The sequence below is a fragment of the Chiloscyllium punctatum genome, chromosome 3 (assembly GCF_047496795.1).
Source record: "Chiloscyllium punctatum isolate Juve2018m chromosome 3, sChiPun1.3, whole genome shotgun sequence".
Taxonomy (NCBI): Eukaryota; Metazoa; Chordata; class Chondrichthyes; order Orectolobiformes; family Hemiscylliidae; genus Chiloscyllium; species Chiloscyllium punctatum.
In genome coordinates, this window is record NC_092741.1 from 13,935,140 (window position 1) to 13,953,685 (window position 18,546).

An 18,546-nucleotide genomic window follows, 5' to 3' on the forward strand; every position below is an offset into this window, starting at 1 on the left:
CAAGTTCTAAACTTGGGGAAGGCTAATTTTATTAAGATCAGATATAACTTGGCCTGAGAGGATTTGGAGCAGATCCTTTCAAATCTCAGAACAATCGGTGCACTTCTGAAGGAAATATGGAAAGTACAGGGCCAACATGTTCAAAAAAGAAAAAGGATGGAACTGTCAGACCCTGTGATCTCTGGAAATCGAGGAGAAGATAGCATTGGATTAAGATTAAAAAGGAAATTTACGGCAGCTTTCAATAGCTTAAAGCAGCAGATGCCCTCAAGGTGTATAGAATTTTAAACAATTAGGAAAACTAAAAGGGGACATGAAAGGCTAGTGGCACGTAAAATAAAGGGAAATCCTATGTAATTTTTCAGGTACACTAGGATAAAAGGACAATGAGGGTAAGAGGAGGCCCTAGTAAGAACAAAAGTAGTTATTTGTGCATTGAGCCAGAAGGTGTAGGTAGGGTTTGAAGTGAATACTTTAGGTCGGTGCTCACTAGTGAGAGGGATGATATGGCTATATAAATCAGGGACAAGATCTGTGAATAATTGAAGAAATTAGTATAAACAGAGATGAGATTCTGAGTGTTCTAGCAGGGTTAAAATTAGATAAATCTCCAGTTTCAGATGAAATGCATCCCAAGTTGTTGAGTGAGTCAAGGTTGAAATAGTAACGACACTGGCAATAATTTTCAGTTCCTCTCTGGTCAAGGAGAGGTGCTGAAGGACTGTAGGACAGCCAATGTTGGAATGCAGGCTTCAATATGGTTCAGCCTATTCATCTTGTTAAACCAACTTCAAAGCTCAATCCAGTGTATCCACAGCATCTCTAATATACTTCGTCCATTCTGCTCAGTATGCTGATTTGGACCACCTTAAGAACTCTACCCCTGTACTAAGGATCAGGTTGACTGCTGCAGTACTTTCAATTATGCCGCCTTGTGTTCAGGAGGATAACTTCTTTGATTTGATTTATTTATTGTCACATGTACCTAGATACAGTAAAAAGCTTTATTTACAAGCAGTTACAGGCAGATCAGAGTAAGCAAGGACATATAGATCATAGGATGAAAAAACTTCATCAGAGACATACAGGTTACGTTGCATAGGAAATTGGCTAGCTGAAAGAAGACAGAGGGTGGTGGTAGATGAGAAATATTCATCCTGGAGTTCAGTTACTAGTGGCTACCTGATTGAAGGCATAGAAGGACGGGTTAATAAATTTGCAGATGACACGAAGGTTGGTAGACTTGCGGATAATGACAAAGGATGTTGTAAGTTACACAGAGACATGGATAAGCTGCAGAGCTGGGCTGTGAGGTGGCAAATGGAGTTTAATGTCAAAAAGTGTGAAGTGATTCACTTTGAAAGGAATTACAATAATAAAGAGTTCTGGGCTAATAGTAAGATTCTATGCAGTGTAGATGAACAGAGAGATTTTGGTGTCTAGGTACATAGATCCTTGAAAGTTGCCACCCAGATTGATAGGGTTGTTAAGAAAGCATACGGTGTGTTAGCTTTTATTGATAGAGGGATTGAGTTTCAGAATCATGAGATCATGCTGCAGATGTACAAAACTCTGGTGCAGCCACATTTAATAGAATTGCATACAGTTCTGGTCACCACATTTTAGGAAGGACATGTAAGCTTTGGAAAGGGTTCAGAGGAGATTTACCAGGGTGTTGCCTGTATGGAGGGAAGATCTTGCGAGAAATGGCTGAAGAGACTTAGAGTCATAGAGTCATAGAGATGTACAGCATAGAAACAGACCCTTCGGTCCAACCCGTCTATGCTGGCCAGACATCCCAACACAATCTAGTCCCACTTGCCAGCACCTGGCCCATATCCCTCCAAACTCTTCCTATTCATATACCCATCCAAATGCCTCTTAAATGTTGCAATTGTACCAGCCTCCGCCACTTCCTCTGGCAGCTCATTCCATACATGTACCACCCTCTGTGTGAAAATGTTGTCCCTGAGGTCTCTTTTATATCTTTCCCCTCTCACCCTAAACCTATGCCCTCTAGTTCTGGACTCCCCCATCTCAGGGAAAAGACTTTGCCTATTTATCCTATCCATGCCCCTCATAATTTTGTAAACCTCTACAAGGTCACCCCTCAGCCTCCGACGCTCCAGGGAAAACAGTCTCTCCCGATAGCTCAAATCCTCCAACCCTGGCAACATCCTTGTAAATCTTTTCTGAACCCTTTCAAGTTTCACAACATCTTTCCAATAGGAAGGAAACCAGAATTACATGCAATATTCCAACAGTGGCCTAACCAATGTCCTGTACAGCTGCAACATGACCTCCCAACTCCTGTACTCAATACTCTGACCAATAAAGGAAAGCATACCAAATGCCTTCTTCAGTATCCTATCTACCTGCGACTCCACTTTCAAGGAGCTATGAACCTGCACTCCAAGGTCTCTTTGTTCAGCAACACTCCCTAGGACCTTACCATTAAGTGTATAAGTCCTGCTAAGATTTGCTTTCCCAAAATGCAGCTGTTTTCATTAGAGAGAAGGTTGAGAGGTGACTTAATTGAGACATATGAGACAATCAGAGGGTTGGATAGGTTGGACAGTGAGAGCCTTTTTCCTTGGATGGCGATGACTAGCATGAGGGGAAATAGCTTCAAACTGAGGGGTGATAGATGTGGGGCAGATGTCAGAAATAGTTTCTTTACTCAGAGAGTAGTAGGGGCATTGAACGCACTGCTTCAACAGTAGTAGACTCACCAAGTTTAAGGGCATTTAAATGTTTATTGAATAGGCATATGGACGAGAATGGAATAGTGTAGGTTAGATGGGCTTCAGATTGGTTCCACAGGTTGGCACAATATCAGGGACCAAAATACCTGTACTGCGCTGTAATGCTCTATGTTCTATGTTCTAATCCAGAAAGCTAGCTAATGTTCTGGGAACCCAGGTTTGAATCCTGCCACGGCAGATAATGGAATTTAAATTCAATACAAATCTGGAATTAAGAGTCTAATAATAACCATGAATCCATTGTCAATTGTTGGAAAAAATCCATCTACTTCACTAGGGGAGGAAACTGCCTTCCTTATCTGGTTTGGCCTGCATGTGACTCCAGACCCACAACAATGTGGTTGACTTTTAACTGACATCTGTGCAATTAGGAATGGGCAATAATTGCTGGCCAATCCTACGATGCCCACATCTGAAAAATAAATGAAAAAAATAGCTGACTCTATTGTACAGCTGGGAGAGTTCAAAGTGCAGGCGAGCAATGGTATTTGAGCACTCTATAGTCAAGGGCACAAATAGGCATTTTTGAGACCATGAGATTCCAGGATGTTGTGTTGCTTCCCTACTCAAGAATGTCTCTGTGCAGGGAAAGGATATACTGAAGGAGAGGGGAAACAGCCAGAAATTGAGATCCATATTGGAACAAATGACAGAGGTAGAAAGGAGTTTAGGCAGTTAGGCAGAATAGCCTCTAGTGTTATCACCTCGAGATTCCCCTGAATACCACATTCTAATGGGGCCAGAAATAGGAAGGTAGTACAGCTGAACATGTGGTAAAGGAGCCGGTGTTGGAAGGAGAGATTCAGATCTGGATCATTAGGATCTCTTTCAGCGCATGTGGAACCTGTACAAAAATAATAAGCTGTATCTGAACTAGAAGAGCACCAATATTCATTTCAGGGAGATGTGCTAGTGCTACCTGGGAGGGTTTAAACAAGTATGACAGGGTTTGTGAACTGGAGCGGCAGATCAGGGTATGAGGAGAAGGTAGCAGCTGATAGAATGAACAAGAAGGGCCAGTTTATTGAACAAGGATGGATTATAAGAAGTGAATTGAGTAAGCCAGGAGGGAGAAATAATAATAAGATGCTAAGTGTAGAAGTGACCTGTAAAAGCAGGATGGATTGCACCTAAATTGGAAGGGGATTCAGGCAAATTTGCTAGAGCTGCTCGGGAGGATTTAAACTAGCAAGATTGGTGGGGTGGGTGGGGTTGGGACCCAGGGAGATAGTGAGGAAAGAGATCAATCTGAGACTGGTACAGTTGAGAACAGAAGTGAGTCAGACAGTCAGGGCAGGCAGGGACAAGGTAGGACTAATAAATTAAACTGCATTTATTTCAATGGAAGGGGTCGAACAGGGAAGACAGATGAACTCAGAACATGGTTAGGAACATGGGACTGGGATATCATAGCAATTATAGAAACATGGCTCACGGATGGGTAAGACTGGAAGCTTAAGGTTCCAGGATACAAATGCTACAGCAAGGATAGACAGGGAGGCAAGGTTTGGGCAGGGGGGCGAGGGGGGGGGGGGGGGTGGGGGGAGGTGAAATTTTTGATAAGGGATATCATTACAGCTGTGCTAAGAGAGAATATTCCTGGAAATACACACATGGAAGGTATTTTGGTGGAACTGAGAAATAAGAAAGGGATGATCACCTTATTGGGATTGTATTATAGACCCCCTAATAGTTAGAGGGAAATTGAGAAACAAACTTGTAAGGAGATCTCAGCTATCTGTAAGAATAATAGGGTGGTTATGGTAGGGGATTTTAACTTTCCAAACATAGACTGGGACTGTCATAGTGTTAAGGGTTTAGATGGAGAGGGATTTGTTAAGTGTGTACAAAACAAATTTCTGATTCAGTATGTGGATGTACCTACTAGAGAATGTGCAAAACTTGACCTACTCTTGGGAAATAAGGCAGGGCAGGTGACTGAGGTGTCAGTGGGTTAGCACTTTAGGGCCAGTGACCATAATTCTATTTGATTTAAAATAATGATGGAAAAGGATAGACCAGATCTAAAAGTTGAAGTTCTAAATTGGAGAAAGGCTGATTTTGACGGTATAAGGCAAGTACTTTCAAAAGCTGATTGGAGGCAAATATTCGCAGGTAAAGGTATGGCTAGAAAATGGGAAGCCTTCAGAAATGAGATAACAAGAATCCAGAGGAAGTATATTCATGTAGGGGTGAAAGGGAAGGCTGGTAGGTACAGGGAATGTTGGATGACTAAAGAAATTGGGGGTTTGGTTAAGAAAAAGAAAGAAGCATAGATTGTGTGACTCCTTAGAAGAGTATAAAGGAAGTAGGAGTATACTTAAGAGGGAAATCAGGAGGGCAAAAAGAGGACATGAAATAGCTTTGGCAAATAGAATTAAGGAGAATCCAAAGGGCTTTTACAAATACATTAAGGACAAAAGGGTAACTAGGGAGAGAATAGTGCCTCTCAAAGATCAGCAAGGCAGCCTTTGTGTTGGGGCCACAGAAAATTACAAAGACATCTTTGTGGCAATTACAAAGACATCTTTGCAAGATGATCAGGACTATGAGCTAAACATACCAGATTGTAAGATTTACAGGAGGAATTGAGAAAACAGTAGAGGGGTGGAAGAACATTACTGTGAAGAAACAGAATCTCTTAAATGGTGATGTAATGATGGGAAAGGACCCAATGAAGACTTTATGGGTGAAACTGAGGAAATGAACTAAAAAGAATGTAAAAGAACTAAAACTCCAATAAGTGTCATCTATAGACCATCTGGTAGCAACTCAAAAGTGCTAGGTTGTATAGATATTGAAGTCAGATAACTATGTAGCAAAGATAGAGTCGCATTAATGGGGATTCTAATGTTAAGATAGACTGGGAAACACAGATGAGCAGCTGACAGAAAGATTGTAAAGTTCTAATGTGTTTGGGATTGGTTCCTAAAGGAATATATCTTTGATGTGACAAGGGAATAAGCAATATTGGATCTAGTAATGAGCAATGAGCTTGATTTAGTTAGTGACTGAGTTGTTCATGAGTATTTGTCAAATAGTGATCATTACATGATCATGTTTCAAATAGTGTTTGTCACAGTGACAAACAGAGATTGGATACTGGAATTAAGTAAGGCAAACTTTAACGAGATGAAGCAGAGATTGTCCACAATACACTGGAAAGCTTTGTTAGTAGGTAAAACAACCTAAGAATTTTAGAGGGTATTAATAGGGTTAGGGTTAGGTATTCAAAGAAACATTTAATGCTATTTTGAAGTAGCTTGTACTCTTGAGAAGGAAAAACTCAACCTCACAAAAATAACAGTCATGGACATCTAAGGAGTTAATTGACAGCATAAAATTAAAAGAAAGGCTTATAAAATACAAAGAACAATATAGATCTCACAGAAAGGACAAATACAAAGACAAACAAAGATCCACAAAGCTGCTTAAGAGTAATTGAAAGGAAAAGGAAACTTACAAAGGGTATAAAAGAGGTTTATAGTTATATAAAGAGAAGATGACTGCTTAGGAGTTCTATTGGATGGTTGGAGGCTGAGAGTGAGAATATTGACAATGACCCATGGGGAAATGGAAGACATGCGATACAATGATTTTGCTTCAATATTTACAACAGAAAAGGAGAATAGCTTGCTGGAAGTCTCAAAGAAATTAACAAAGGATCAGGGACACGACCTAAATAGTATTAGCTTAAACAAAACACCAAAGATGGGTAAATTTATGGAACTGAAGAGTGACAGATCCCCAGGACCTGATGGTTTCCATTCACAGGTGTTAAAGGAGGTAGGAGAGCACATTGCCGATGCCCTAACCATAATCGTTCAGAGTTTGCTGAATTCAGGAGTTGTATGTCTGGACTGGAATTTGCTCATGTCACTCCATTCATTACGAGGAGTGACAGAAGGAAATCAGGGAGTTATAGACAAGTTAGCCTAACATCTGTGGTGTGGGTATTGTTGGAGTCTATAATCAAAGATAGGATAACTGATCACCTTGTTCAATTTCAACTAATCAGGGAGAATCAAGGGTAAGTCACGCCTGACAAACATCATTGAGTTTTTTGAAGAGTTGACAAAGATGGTGGACAGAGATAAGTCAATGGATGTAATTTATATGGATTTCCAGAAGGCTTCTGATAAAGTCCCCCACAAGACAATTTTAGCTAAGGTGGAAGACCACAGAATTGAGATCAAATTACTGACATAGATAGAATCTTGCTTGAATGGCAGGAAGCAAAAGGTTTGAATAATGGATAAGTAACTCAAATTGGCGGATGTGTCTGATGTTGTTTCACAGGGATCTGTGTTGGGGCTTCAATTATTCACAATATTCATTAATAACTCAGATCATGGCATAAAAAGTCAACTATCCAAATCTGCTGATGACACAAAATTGGACAGCATTGTAGACAGTGTTAATGATGGCCTAAAATTATGACTGGATATTGATAGATTAGATGAATGGGCAAAGATGTGGTAGATGGATTTTAGTTTAAACAAGTGTGAGGATTTCCATTTTGGCCCAATAAATAATAGACCAGGGTCGTTTTTTTTTTAGAAATCACAATGTTAAATATGGTAGCTGTCCATGAAAAAAGTACAGAAAATAGTCAAGAAGGCTAATGAAATGCTAGCCTTCATTTCCAAAGGACTGGAGTATAAGGATGCAGAGATTATGCTGCAGTTATTCAAAGCCCTAGTTATTCTAGAATACTATGAGTATATCTGGGCAGCACACCTTAGGAAGGATGTTTTGGCCCTGGAAGAGTTCAAAGCAGGTTGACCAGGATGATATCTAAATTTCAGGTGTTGGTTATGAGGCCTTTTTTTTTAGCATTTAAAGGGTTAAGGTTTGATCTAATTGAAGTGTTCAAGATATTAACAAGGAAAGACAGGATTGATGATCTATTTCCTCTGGTTGAAGATTCTACAACTAGAGGGCATAGTCTGAAAATTTGGGCCAGGCCATTCAGCGCAGATGTTAGAAAGCACTTCTACATTGTTACAAAACACTTCTACATCCAAAGAATACTGGATATTTGGAACTCTCTTCCTCAAATGGCGATGCTAATTCAATTGCTAAATTTAAATCGGAGATAGACAAATTTTTATTAAGCGACGGTATCAAGGGATATGGTAGGCAAACGGAGTTAGACTGCAGATAAATCATGATCTTATTGAATGGCAGAGCAGGCTGAAGCAGGGGCTGAATGGTTTACTCCTACATGGTGCAGGATTGGGAACTGGAAATGATCCAATCCAATCACTGGATTCTAGATCCCAGACTAAAAATCCAGCCCATTAGTCAGTCAACAGATTAAGAGGTTTTTGGAAACTAAGGAAATAAAGGGATATTGTGATATTGCACGAAGATGCAGCTGAGGCAACAGTTATGATGATGCTATTGTTATAGTTAGAGCAGTTTTGTTGGAACTGATGACCTCTTGCTGCTGATTGATACTTATTTAGGAATATACACCTGAGGTCAGAATTCCAATTTCCCATTCAAATCTGATAAAAAAAAAGTACTCATTTTTCTTTGGTGTGCCTTTGTGAGCAAATTTCTGGGCCAGGAACATTCCCAGCCAAAGGAGAGTAGATGATTGGAGGAATCTATACAGCCATTACTATAGAGGATCTATGCTGACACCAACATCCCTATCTCTCAACAGGATTCTGTATTCTGTTGTTTAAACTATTGCTTGAACTATTCTAGCAGTTATTGAGAGGATGTAGTGTGGAGTCTACATCATCTACATTTCCACATGGTTCTGATATGCAAGTTCTGTCTAAACTACCTTAACGACTAAATTTTAATTGGAATATTTGTGCTATAATCAAAACCAGACACACAAATGCAATGACTATGGCCTAGTTGATATCTGAAATTACAAGAGGACATGACTCACCATAATCAAGTTCACAGGGCGTAGAAACAATGACAGTTTTGGCACAGAAAGAGATCTCACAATAACATTAAATACTGTGGAGCATAAATATAATACTTAAATTCTGTCAGAGTTTACCACTTAGTTTATCTATCAAAGACAGGATCATTTCTGCTTCAGTATTAACATCTCCACTGGAGATTTACTGTTAATTACAATCATCAAAATCAAAATGTATAGGAAAATTAGAATTATAAATTGTTTTAAGGTATTGCTTACAGGTTTAAAAATTTACATTTTTTGCAGTTATTTGGAAAAGAAGAGATTGTTATTTCCTCGATTCTTCTTTGTTTCTGATCCAGCTTTGCTGGAAATTCTGGGACAAGCTAGTGATTCACACACCATCCAGGTTTGCTTGAGTATTTTTAATAATGTTTTTAAAAAAATGAAATAATGTAAATTGACACAATTATTGCTTGTAATCTTTGCAGCTCTTTTTGTGATGGCCGAGGAAATATTCAGCCAGAGAAATTTAAGAGCTATCAAACATCAAATGTGCTGTACCTAGTTACAAAATCAGAGAATGACACACATGCAAGAAGGCCATGAGGGCTAATCTCCTTGTGCTCTTGGGCAGGATTGTCCAATTTTTACTTGTTCATTTATTTGACATGGACATTTCTGGCAAGGCCAAAAATTACTGTCCATCCCCAGTTGCCCATCAGGATGTGGTGGTATGGCCTATTGAATTAGGAACATAATTAATTAATCTAGTCTTCTACTGTATTATGGGGAAGCGAGTACCACAGACAAAAAAGTAAAAACCCCATAGTCCCAGCAGGTTAATTAAGTTCAGTTGATTGAATGGCTAGTTTGCAATGCAGAGTTACGCCAACAGCATGGGTTCAATTCTCGTGTAGGCTGAGATCAATAAAGGTCCCAGTTCCTCAACCCTTGCCTAAGGCATGGTGACCATCAGGCTAAACTCACCAATAGTCATCTCTTTCTCTTTATGATGAGAGAGTAGCTCCATGGAATTGAATTTATTGTCACGTGTACCGAGGCACAGTGAAAAGCTTTGTCTTGTGAGCAACAAAGGCAGATCACATAATTAAATAGCAGAGATAAGTAAAGAATAGGTAACCAGCAGCAAAACAAAAATACAGGTACAGGCAAATGTTAAGAGTTTCTGAGTCCATTCAGTATTCTAACAACAGCAGGGTAGAAACTGTTTCAAAACCAGCTAATGCATTTGTTCAGGCTTCTGTATCTTCTCCCTGATGGTAGAGGTTGTAGAAAAACATTGCCAGAGTGGGATGGATCTTTGAGAATGCTGGCGGCCTTTCCTTGACAGTGGGCCTGGTAGATGGATTCTATCGATGAGACGTTGGCCTTTGTGACTGTCTGGGTTGAGTTCAGTACTCTCTGTAACCGTCTCTAATCTTGAATAGTACAGTTGGCATACATCCAGACAGAATGCTCTCGATGGCACACCTATAAAAGTTTGCAAGGGTATTCGCCATCATGCCAAATTTTCTCAGCTGCCTGCGGAAGAAGAGACGTTGTTGGGCCTTTGTAACCAGTGCGACCACATGAAGAGTTCAAGAAAGCTTGTTGTTGATTACCACTCCCAGGAGCTTGACACTGTCCACTCGTTTCACCTCTGTGCTGTTAATGTGCAGGGGGACATGAGTAACATCCCGCTGAAAGTCAATAATGAGTTCCTTCATTTTGCGGGCATTGAGAGCTAGGTTGTTCTCAGTGCTCCATTTTTCCAGGTCTTCCAACTCCCGTCTATAGTCTGTTTTGTCACCATCTGAGATTCGACCGACTATGGTGGTGTCATCAGCAAACTTGTAAATGGCATTAGTCTGGTATTTGGCAACGCAGGCATGGGTATACAGTGAGTACAGATGGGGGCTGAGTATGCACCCCTGGGGGGGGGGGGGAGGGCTTCAGTGTTAAGTGTTAGTGAGGATGAAATATTGTCCCCAATCTTCAGTGATTGTGGCCTATGGGTCAGGAAACTGAGCAACTAAGAGGTTAAATTTTTCAGCAAATCCCAGAAAATGAGACAAGCTTCTCATGAATGAAGAGCAAGAGGCCGATTAACATGGATTATTGCTCACTGTCACACTCATCTTACCTCATTAATATTCAGGATCTCACTCTCCCTTCTGCCAGATAGAAGCTTGATGCCAAGGATTCATGATATGCCTGATGATTGCAGCTTGCTGTTTGTTTCTCCAGGTCTCTACCTTGAACAGGTGCCAACATCTTAGGACTTGCTGCATGGGCAGTGGCAACATGCATCTGATTATTCACTGATGTCGGTATTGTACATATACCATCCTCACAATGTAGTCATGGCTTATCTCTGATCTGTTTACAATACAAATCTGCATTTCAGTGCCGCTCTTCATAGAGCACAAGCACCTCCCATTACAAATGCTGCTGCCAAGGTATGACTTAAATAGACAATACCGAGGTGCAGAGGGATCTGGATGTTCTAATCCACAAGTCATGGAAACTTAGCATGCAGTTACAGAAAGGTGATTAAGAAAGCTAATAGAATGTTATTCTTCAGATTCAATGTTCAAGTAAAAGAGCTTGAAAGGTGGCAAAATGGTGTCCTGCCTTCTTGTCAGTCAGGGTACATTGTTCTAACGACCTCAGTCAAGATCATGGATCATGAAGAGGCCAAACAAAAACACACAAGAGGAAAGATCCTTGGATTCTTTTTCTTAAATGTGCAACCTGTGTATGTTAAAACATTGAAACCACTAACAAAAAAGAATGCTATCCTTTATTTTGAGAGGAATTGAGCATAAAAGAAAGAACGCTATGTTTCAGCCTTAGATGACATTTGTGAGACCACATCTAAAAAATTGTTACAGATATCTCAAACTTTGGTTACTTATTTAAGGAAGGGTGTAAATGTATTGCAGGTGGTTCAGAGGAGGTTGAGTACATTGATACCTGGAATTAGTGGGTTGCCTAATGAGGATGAAGTGGGCTGTTTGGCTTGTTTTGACTTCAGTTTAAAAGGGCAAGGCGCGATTTGATTGAAGTTTATAAGATTCTAAATGGTCTTGACAAGGTGAACATGGACAGGATGTTTCCTGTCATCACCAGCAGTCCTAACAGGGATCAGTAGCTCCAGAGAGAGGGGGAAGGTGGATCAGAATCTGAGAACATTGGACTGGAATGCTACAATAATGGATCAGAATCTGAGAAATATAGACTGGAAAGTTCCAACAATAGAAAGGAGTTTATAAAAATTAGGGCGGCACGGTGGCACAGTGGTTAGCACTGCTGCCTCACAGCACCAGAGACCCGGGTTCAATTCCTGCCTTGGGCAACTGTCTGTGTGGAGTTTGCACATTCTCCCCGTGTCTGCGTGGGTTTCCTCCGGGTGCTCTGGTTTCCTCCCACAGTCCAAAGATGTGCAGGTTAGGTGAATTGGCTATGCTAAATTGCCCGTAGTGTTAGGTGTAGGGGAATGGGTTTGGGTGGGTTGCTCTTCGGAAGGTCAGTGTGGACTTGTTGGGCCGAAGGGCCTGTTTCCACACTGTATGTCATCTAATCTCTTGTGGATCAGTCCATAACTGTGGACTATATTTCAAAATTAAAAGTTGACCTTTGAGGACAGAGAGGACCTTTGAGGGCTTTTTTTTCTGTTAGTGGTTTTTGAAACTTTGGAATCTGTCTCAGCAGGCCTGAAGAGCCAAATAACCTATTTCTGCTGCTAACTCATATGCTCATAATGACCTGAACAGTTGTGGCAAACTAGATAACCTGGTACCAGCATGCCAGTCGTTAAGACCTTCATTTTTGAAGCTTACCACAATATAGAAATCAAATGCATGCTTCAGTCCATTTACTTCTTAAGGTCTGCATATTTGTTTCTCCTATTAAAGTAGATAATCTCACTTTTTTTTTCAAATAATACTCCATCTGCCGTGATCTTGCCCATTCACTAGGTCTGTCTAATTTCTCTTGAAGCCACTTTATATTTTCCGTGCAATGCACATTCCCACATTGCTTTGCACTTTCCTTATTGTCTGCTTCAGATGTGTTATTACAGACTGTGGAGCAGGTGGGATTGAACCCAGGCCTCCTATCCCAGACATAGGGAAACTACTCTGACACAACAGCCTAGCTTAGCTTTGTATCATCTACAAATTTGAAAATATTGCAATTGACCCCCACATGAAATCATTGAGATATATACTGTAGCTGGGCTCAATAACTCATTCTTATTCTCACCCACATCACAGATTGCCCAAGTGAGAATCACCCATTTATTTCTATCAAACTCCTAGGGTTACTGTTGACAAAAAAAGTGAACTGGATTAATTATATAAATACAGTGACTACAAGAGCTGGTCAGAGACTCAGAATAATGTAATAAGATCCAAAGCCCTCAAAGCCCCTGTTCACCATTTACTAGGCACAAGTCAAGAGCTTGGATGAGTGCAGTTCCAACAACATCAAGAAAATTAGCACCATTGAGGATAAAGCAAGCCTCTCGATAGGCATTACATCCAAAACCATTCAGTCCACCAGCTCTTTTGTAGCAGTGTGTATCATCGATGTAAGTTTGTTCGCTGAGCTAGATGGTTTGTTTTCAGATGTTTCGTCACTATACTAGGCAACATCATCAGTGAGCTTCTGACGAAGCACTGGTAGTGTAGCCCACTTTTTATTTATGTGTTTAGGTTTCCTTGGGTTGGTGATGCCATTTCCTGTGGTGATGTCATTTCACCACAGGAAATGTGCATGTCTAAGACGCATTAGGACAAGCCAGAAACATGCGTGAAAATTTCTAGAAGCATGGCATTCCAACCAGAACTCTATCAACAATACATTGACTTGTATTCTATTTACCACCCCCTGAGAAAAAGAACAGGAAATGACATCACTACAGGAAATGGTATCACCAACTCAAGGAAACCTAAACACATAAATTAAAAAGCAGGCCATACCAACAGTGCTTCACCGGAGGCTCACTGATGACGTTACCTAGTATGGTGACAAAATGTCTGAAAACAAACCTTCCAGCTCAGCAAGCAAACATACATCCAGAACTCGAACCTGAGCTTCAAGTCTTCTCAAAACTCACTAGTGTGTATCATGTACAGGACGCACTGTTAAAGTTCACCCATGCTCTCTGGATAACACCTTCCAAACCTATGACCAGTAACTTTTAGAAGGACAAGGACAGGAGATATATGGGAATAGCACCACTTGCAGGTTCCTCTTCAAGCCCCACATCATAGGATTTAGCAACAAATCATCTTTCCTTCCACATCTGTGGGTAAAAATCCTGCAACTCCTTTCCTAAAGACTTTGTGGGCCTGCCTATAACAAATGGACTATAGTGGTTCAAGAAGATTGCTCACCAACATCTTCTCAAAGGCAACTAGGGATGACCAATGAATGATGGCTCAGACAATAATGCCACATAGAAAAATGCTTTGTTTTCTGCCATTAAGTCATCTTTATTCCATATCAATACATTACCTCATAGGTGATGTGCTTTAATCTTGCTAGCCATACACGACTGAGGAACCTTATAAAAAGCATTCTGAAAATCCATATATACTAAGTCCAATGTCTCCCCTTTCAACAACTATGTTAGGAAAGTCCTCAAAACACTCCAACCAGTTAATCATACAATGATTGCCTACTTTTAAATCCATGCTGACTAGACCCACTCAGAGTGCAAGAGTATCCAAGAGTGCATTTCCTTTATAATAAATTCTATCATTTTCCTACTACTGATGTATGACTAACAGATCTGTTATTCCCCATTTTCCCTCTCGCCTCCTTCTTAGATAGTGTGTTGACAGTGGCTAGCTTTCTGTCTGCAGGAATCATTCTGAAATCTATGGAATTTTAGAAGATGATCTCCAATTGATCTGTTATCTCTGTAGCCATTCTCTTCAATAGTTTTTGGTATAGTGCTATGAAGTTGAAGGTGTGGAGTGTACCTTTAAAAGAGATTGAATGCTGTTCTGCAGTGAAAGCTTAGAAGAGCATCTCAGAATATACTGGAAAATTGAAAATACGTAACATTTGGCTGTGAAATGGATACCTGAGTTGGTTGCTGTTTAGACAACAATTCACATTTAACCAATCAGTTTAAATTGTGCCTCAGGATACTGAAACCCAATCGAGTTTGAATTTATTGTTTTGCCAACATTGAACCAATCTTATGTTGGAGATATAAAAATGCATACACTTTGAAAATCAAAGAGCAACTGCCATTGAGACAGACCCAAGAAATTAGGAAACACTCTTTATCAAAGGTACCTTTTCATATGAAACATATTCGCTGTAAAAAGAAATAAGATGACCCAGGGAGATCTACAGCCAGAAGAAGAAGGACACTGAAGATGACAGCTGCTATACGGTTTTGAAATTAAGTTGATGTAGTTTTAATAAGTGTTTTGTTGGAACTGTGGATTGTTATAAGGTTGGATGCAGATAATAAGCAGTTAAGTGAAAGGGGAGCTTAAGAGTCGTGAATAATTGTTGTTTAATGTTCACTTTTATAGCTTAAAAAATTGATATTATTCCGTTTAATCCTGAATTTTGGGGACTTGTCTGTCACTCGAATTTAACAATTATGAGGTGAGGTGAGCTTTTCTGCGTGTTTAGTTTAATTAAGAGAAGGGCTCATCTCTGTGTCGTAACAGTGGAATGCCAAGTCCTGGGGACTTATCAACTTTCAGCTCCATTACTTTCTTCAGAATAGCCTACTTCGAATACTATTTTCTTCAACTCCTTATTTGCCGTGATTACTTGGATCTCGAATGATTCCTAACACAATAAAAGGCCATTAATTGACTTTAGTAGCTAAGAGAGGTTGTGATTGTTTTCCCTTTTTAAGTGCGTGTTGTGAAAGTTGGCAGAGTTCTGAATGTAGCCTTTGTCACTTTGTGTAAAGAATAGTCACATGCTATGGTCATGTAAGACAGAGGTAGGAAAAATTCCTTCACTCGGAGTGTTATGCATCTTTGATGTTCTCTATCTCGGGGATTATGGTTGCTTAGTTGATAAGTGTGCTCATTACTGAACTGAAATTGATAGAATTGATGCAAAAGCTCTGACATAACTTTAGTGAATTGCAGAAAAATATAACATGCTCTAGTTCCTAATTCTTATGATAGGAAATCTGAATGTGTTCTGATATTTAATTAATTAGATTCAATTACCTGAAAAGACACAGAGAAAATGGTACAGTACCCATCAACTTGTAAAATGATTTCAACCTATAATTGTGCAAAGTAAAACCACATGATGTGTAAAATGTGGTGGGGGGGTGGGCACTACCTGCTGATGTCAGTTTCCCATTGGGTGGATTAAGTTAAAATTACACTTGATAGGTTTCAATGAATAAAGATCTTATATTCATCAAGATGATGTCAGGAAGCAAACAAAAACTAAAAGAACTGCAGTAGTTGGAAATCAGAAACAAAAGCAGAAATTGCTGCAAAAGCTCAACAGGTCTGGCAGCATCTGTGGAGAGAAATCAGAGTTAATGTTTAGGGTCAAGTGATCTTTCCTCATAACTTATGGCAGCTAAGAAAATATTTGTTGCAAAATGCAAAAGATGGGGAATGGAGAGGGGATAAGGAGTAAATGATAGGTGGAGATTGAGCTCAAAGAAAGAGAAGAACAGTTGGACAGGCAAAGTAGAAGGTAACAATCAGGTTAAGAGGGCAAATAGTGTTCATAGGAACTGTTAGTGACTACAATTGTTTGTGTGTAACAGCAGATTATGTGATAACAAGGCTTAGTGTGTGGGGTTGGGGTAATGACACAGGAGAGCTCAAGCCCGAAAATTGTTGAACTCAATATTGAGTCCAGTCAGGGATCAGGATGTGTTGAAGTGGCAGACAACTGGAAGCTCAGGGTCTTTTTGCAGACAGAGTGTAGGTGTGTGGCAAAGCAGTCACAAAGTCTACATTTTGTTTCACCAATGTAGAGGAGACCAGCAGTGAATGCAGTAAAATATATTGAGTGAAATGCGGATAAAGAGCTGCTTCACCTGAAAAGTGTGTTTGGGCCGTTGGATACTGAGGTAAACAGAAAGTTTTATACTTTCTGAGATTGCAGGGGTAGGTTCCGTGGTGCTGTGGGGGAGTGTTAAGAGTGAAGGAAGAGTGGTTCATGGTGTCTTGGAGGGAATGGTCCCTGCAGAAGGTGGACAAGGCAGGAGAGGGGAATAAATCTGGTGGTGACATCCCACTGGAGGTAGCAGAAATGGCGGCTAATGACCATCTGGATGTGGATGCTGGTAGGATGATAGGTAAGGACAAGGGGGATCCTACTGCTGTTGAGGGAGGGAAGAGAGGGATTGATAGCTGAAGTGCAGGAGATAGGTTGAACCCAATTGAGGGCCTTGTCAATGATGGTGCTGGTTGAGGAAAAAAGTGGAGACTTTGGAGGCTCCCTTGTCAAAGCTGGCCTCATCAGAACAGATGGAATGGAAATGGAGGAACTGGGAGAATGGAATAGTGTCTTTACAAGAAGCAGGGTGTGAGGAAGTAGAGTCAAGGCATGGGAGTTGGTGGGTTTGAAATGGATATTGGTGGCCAGCCTATCTCCAGAAATGGAAACAGAGATGTTGAGCAAGGGAGGAGTCAAAGATTGACCAGGTGAAAGTGAGTGCGGGGTGGAAATTGCAAGTGAAATTTCCAATCCCAGACGATAGAGAAAAGCAGCACTGATGACGTCATCTCTACACCTGATTGAAGTAAACAAGATAATGAGAGGAATAGATAGAGTCAATAGCCAGAGACTTTTCCCCAGGGCAGGATTATCGGGTATGAGGGGTCATATTTTAAGATATTATGGGAAAGGTATAGAGGAGATGTCGGGGTAGGGTCTTTATGCAGAGAGTTGTGAATGCATGGAATGTGTTGCCAACAGTGGTGGTAGAAGTAGAGTCATTACGGACATTTAAGCAACTGCTGGACAGGCACATGGATAGCAGTGAGTTGAGGGATGCGTAGGTTAAGTTACTATATTTTACATATGGATTAAACCTTGGCACAACATTGTGGGCCAAAGGATCTGTTCTGTGCTGTACTTTTCTATGTTCTATGTTCTACTGAAGAAAGAGTTGTGGGTGGGGGCTGAAATACGACTGGAGCAAGGAATGTTCCATGTACTCCACAAAGAGACAGGCACAACTCGGGACCATGCGGGTATCCATGGCCACCCCTCTGACTTGAAGAAAGTTAGAGGAGTTAAAAGAAAAATTGTTCATCATGAGGATGAGCTCGGCCAGGCAGTGGAGGGTGGTGGTATGGGACAGTTCAGGCCTGTTTTCTAGGAAGAAGTGGAGAGGCCTGAGACCATCCTGGTGGGAGATGAATGTGTAAAAAGATTACACGCCCATGGTAAACAGGCTGGAGCCTTTAAACTTGAAATTCTGAAACTGATGCAAAGAGTCAGAAGAATTCCAAATGTAAGTAGGCAGGGGCTAGGCAAGGGGAGAAAAAAACGGTTGAAGTAGGAAGCAATGAGGTGTTTGGGGCAGGAGCAGGCAGCAACAATGAGGCTGTCCAGGCAGTCATGCTTGTAGATTTTGGAAAGGAGGCAGAAATGAGCTGTTTGAGGTCAGGAGACCATCAGCTTGGAGGCAGTGAGTGTGGAGATCACCAGATAAAATGAGGTTAGTTACCATTGTGGGCAGGGTAACACAATGTGCCATGGTAGGGTCATGGTTCAGGGGGAGGTAAAGGGAGATATCTGAGAGCTGGTGCTTGGCCTTTACAATGTAAAGGTCAGTCCACCAGACAAAACAGTACCGCACTTATAAGCAGACTTAATTACAAAATTAGGGTCAGATCTGAGAGCATGGAATTTAATCCG

The 18,546-nt window shown here is 40.7% G+C and overlaps 1 protein-coding gene across 1 annotated transcript in view; it reads left to right on the top strand.

Moving 5' to 3' along the window:
- The window catches only part of LOC140453945 (dynein axonemal heavy chain 8-like), a 1,117,430-nt gene that overhangs the window by 620,344 nt on the left and 478,540 nt on the right, over positions 1-18,546 (top strand). The window contains exon 39 of the mRNA XM_072548819.1: positions 8,962-9,064. Within this exon, the coding sequence (XP_072404920.1) occupies positions 8,962-9,064 (103 nt within the window). The remainder of the gene's footprint in view (positions 1-8,961; positions 9,065-18,546) is intronic.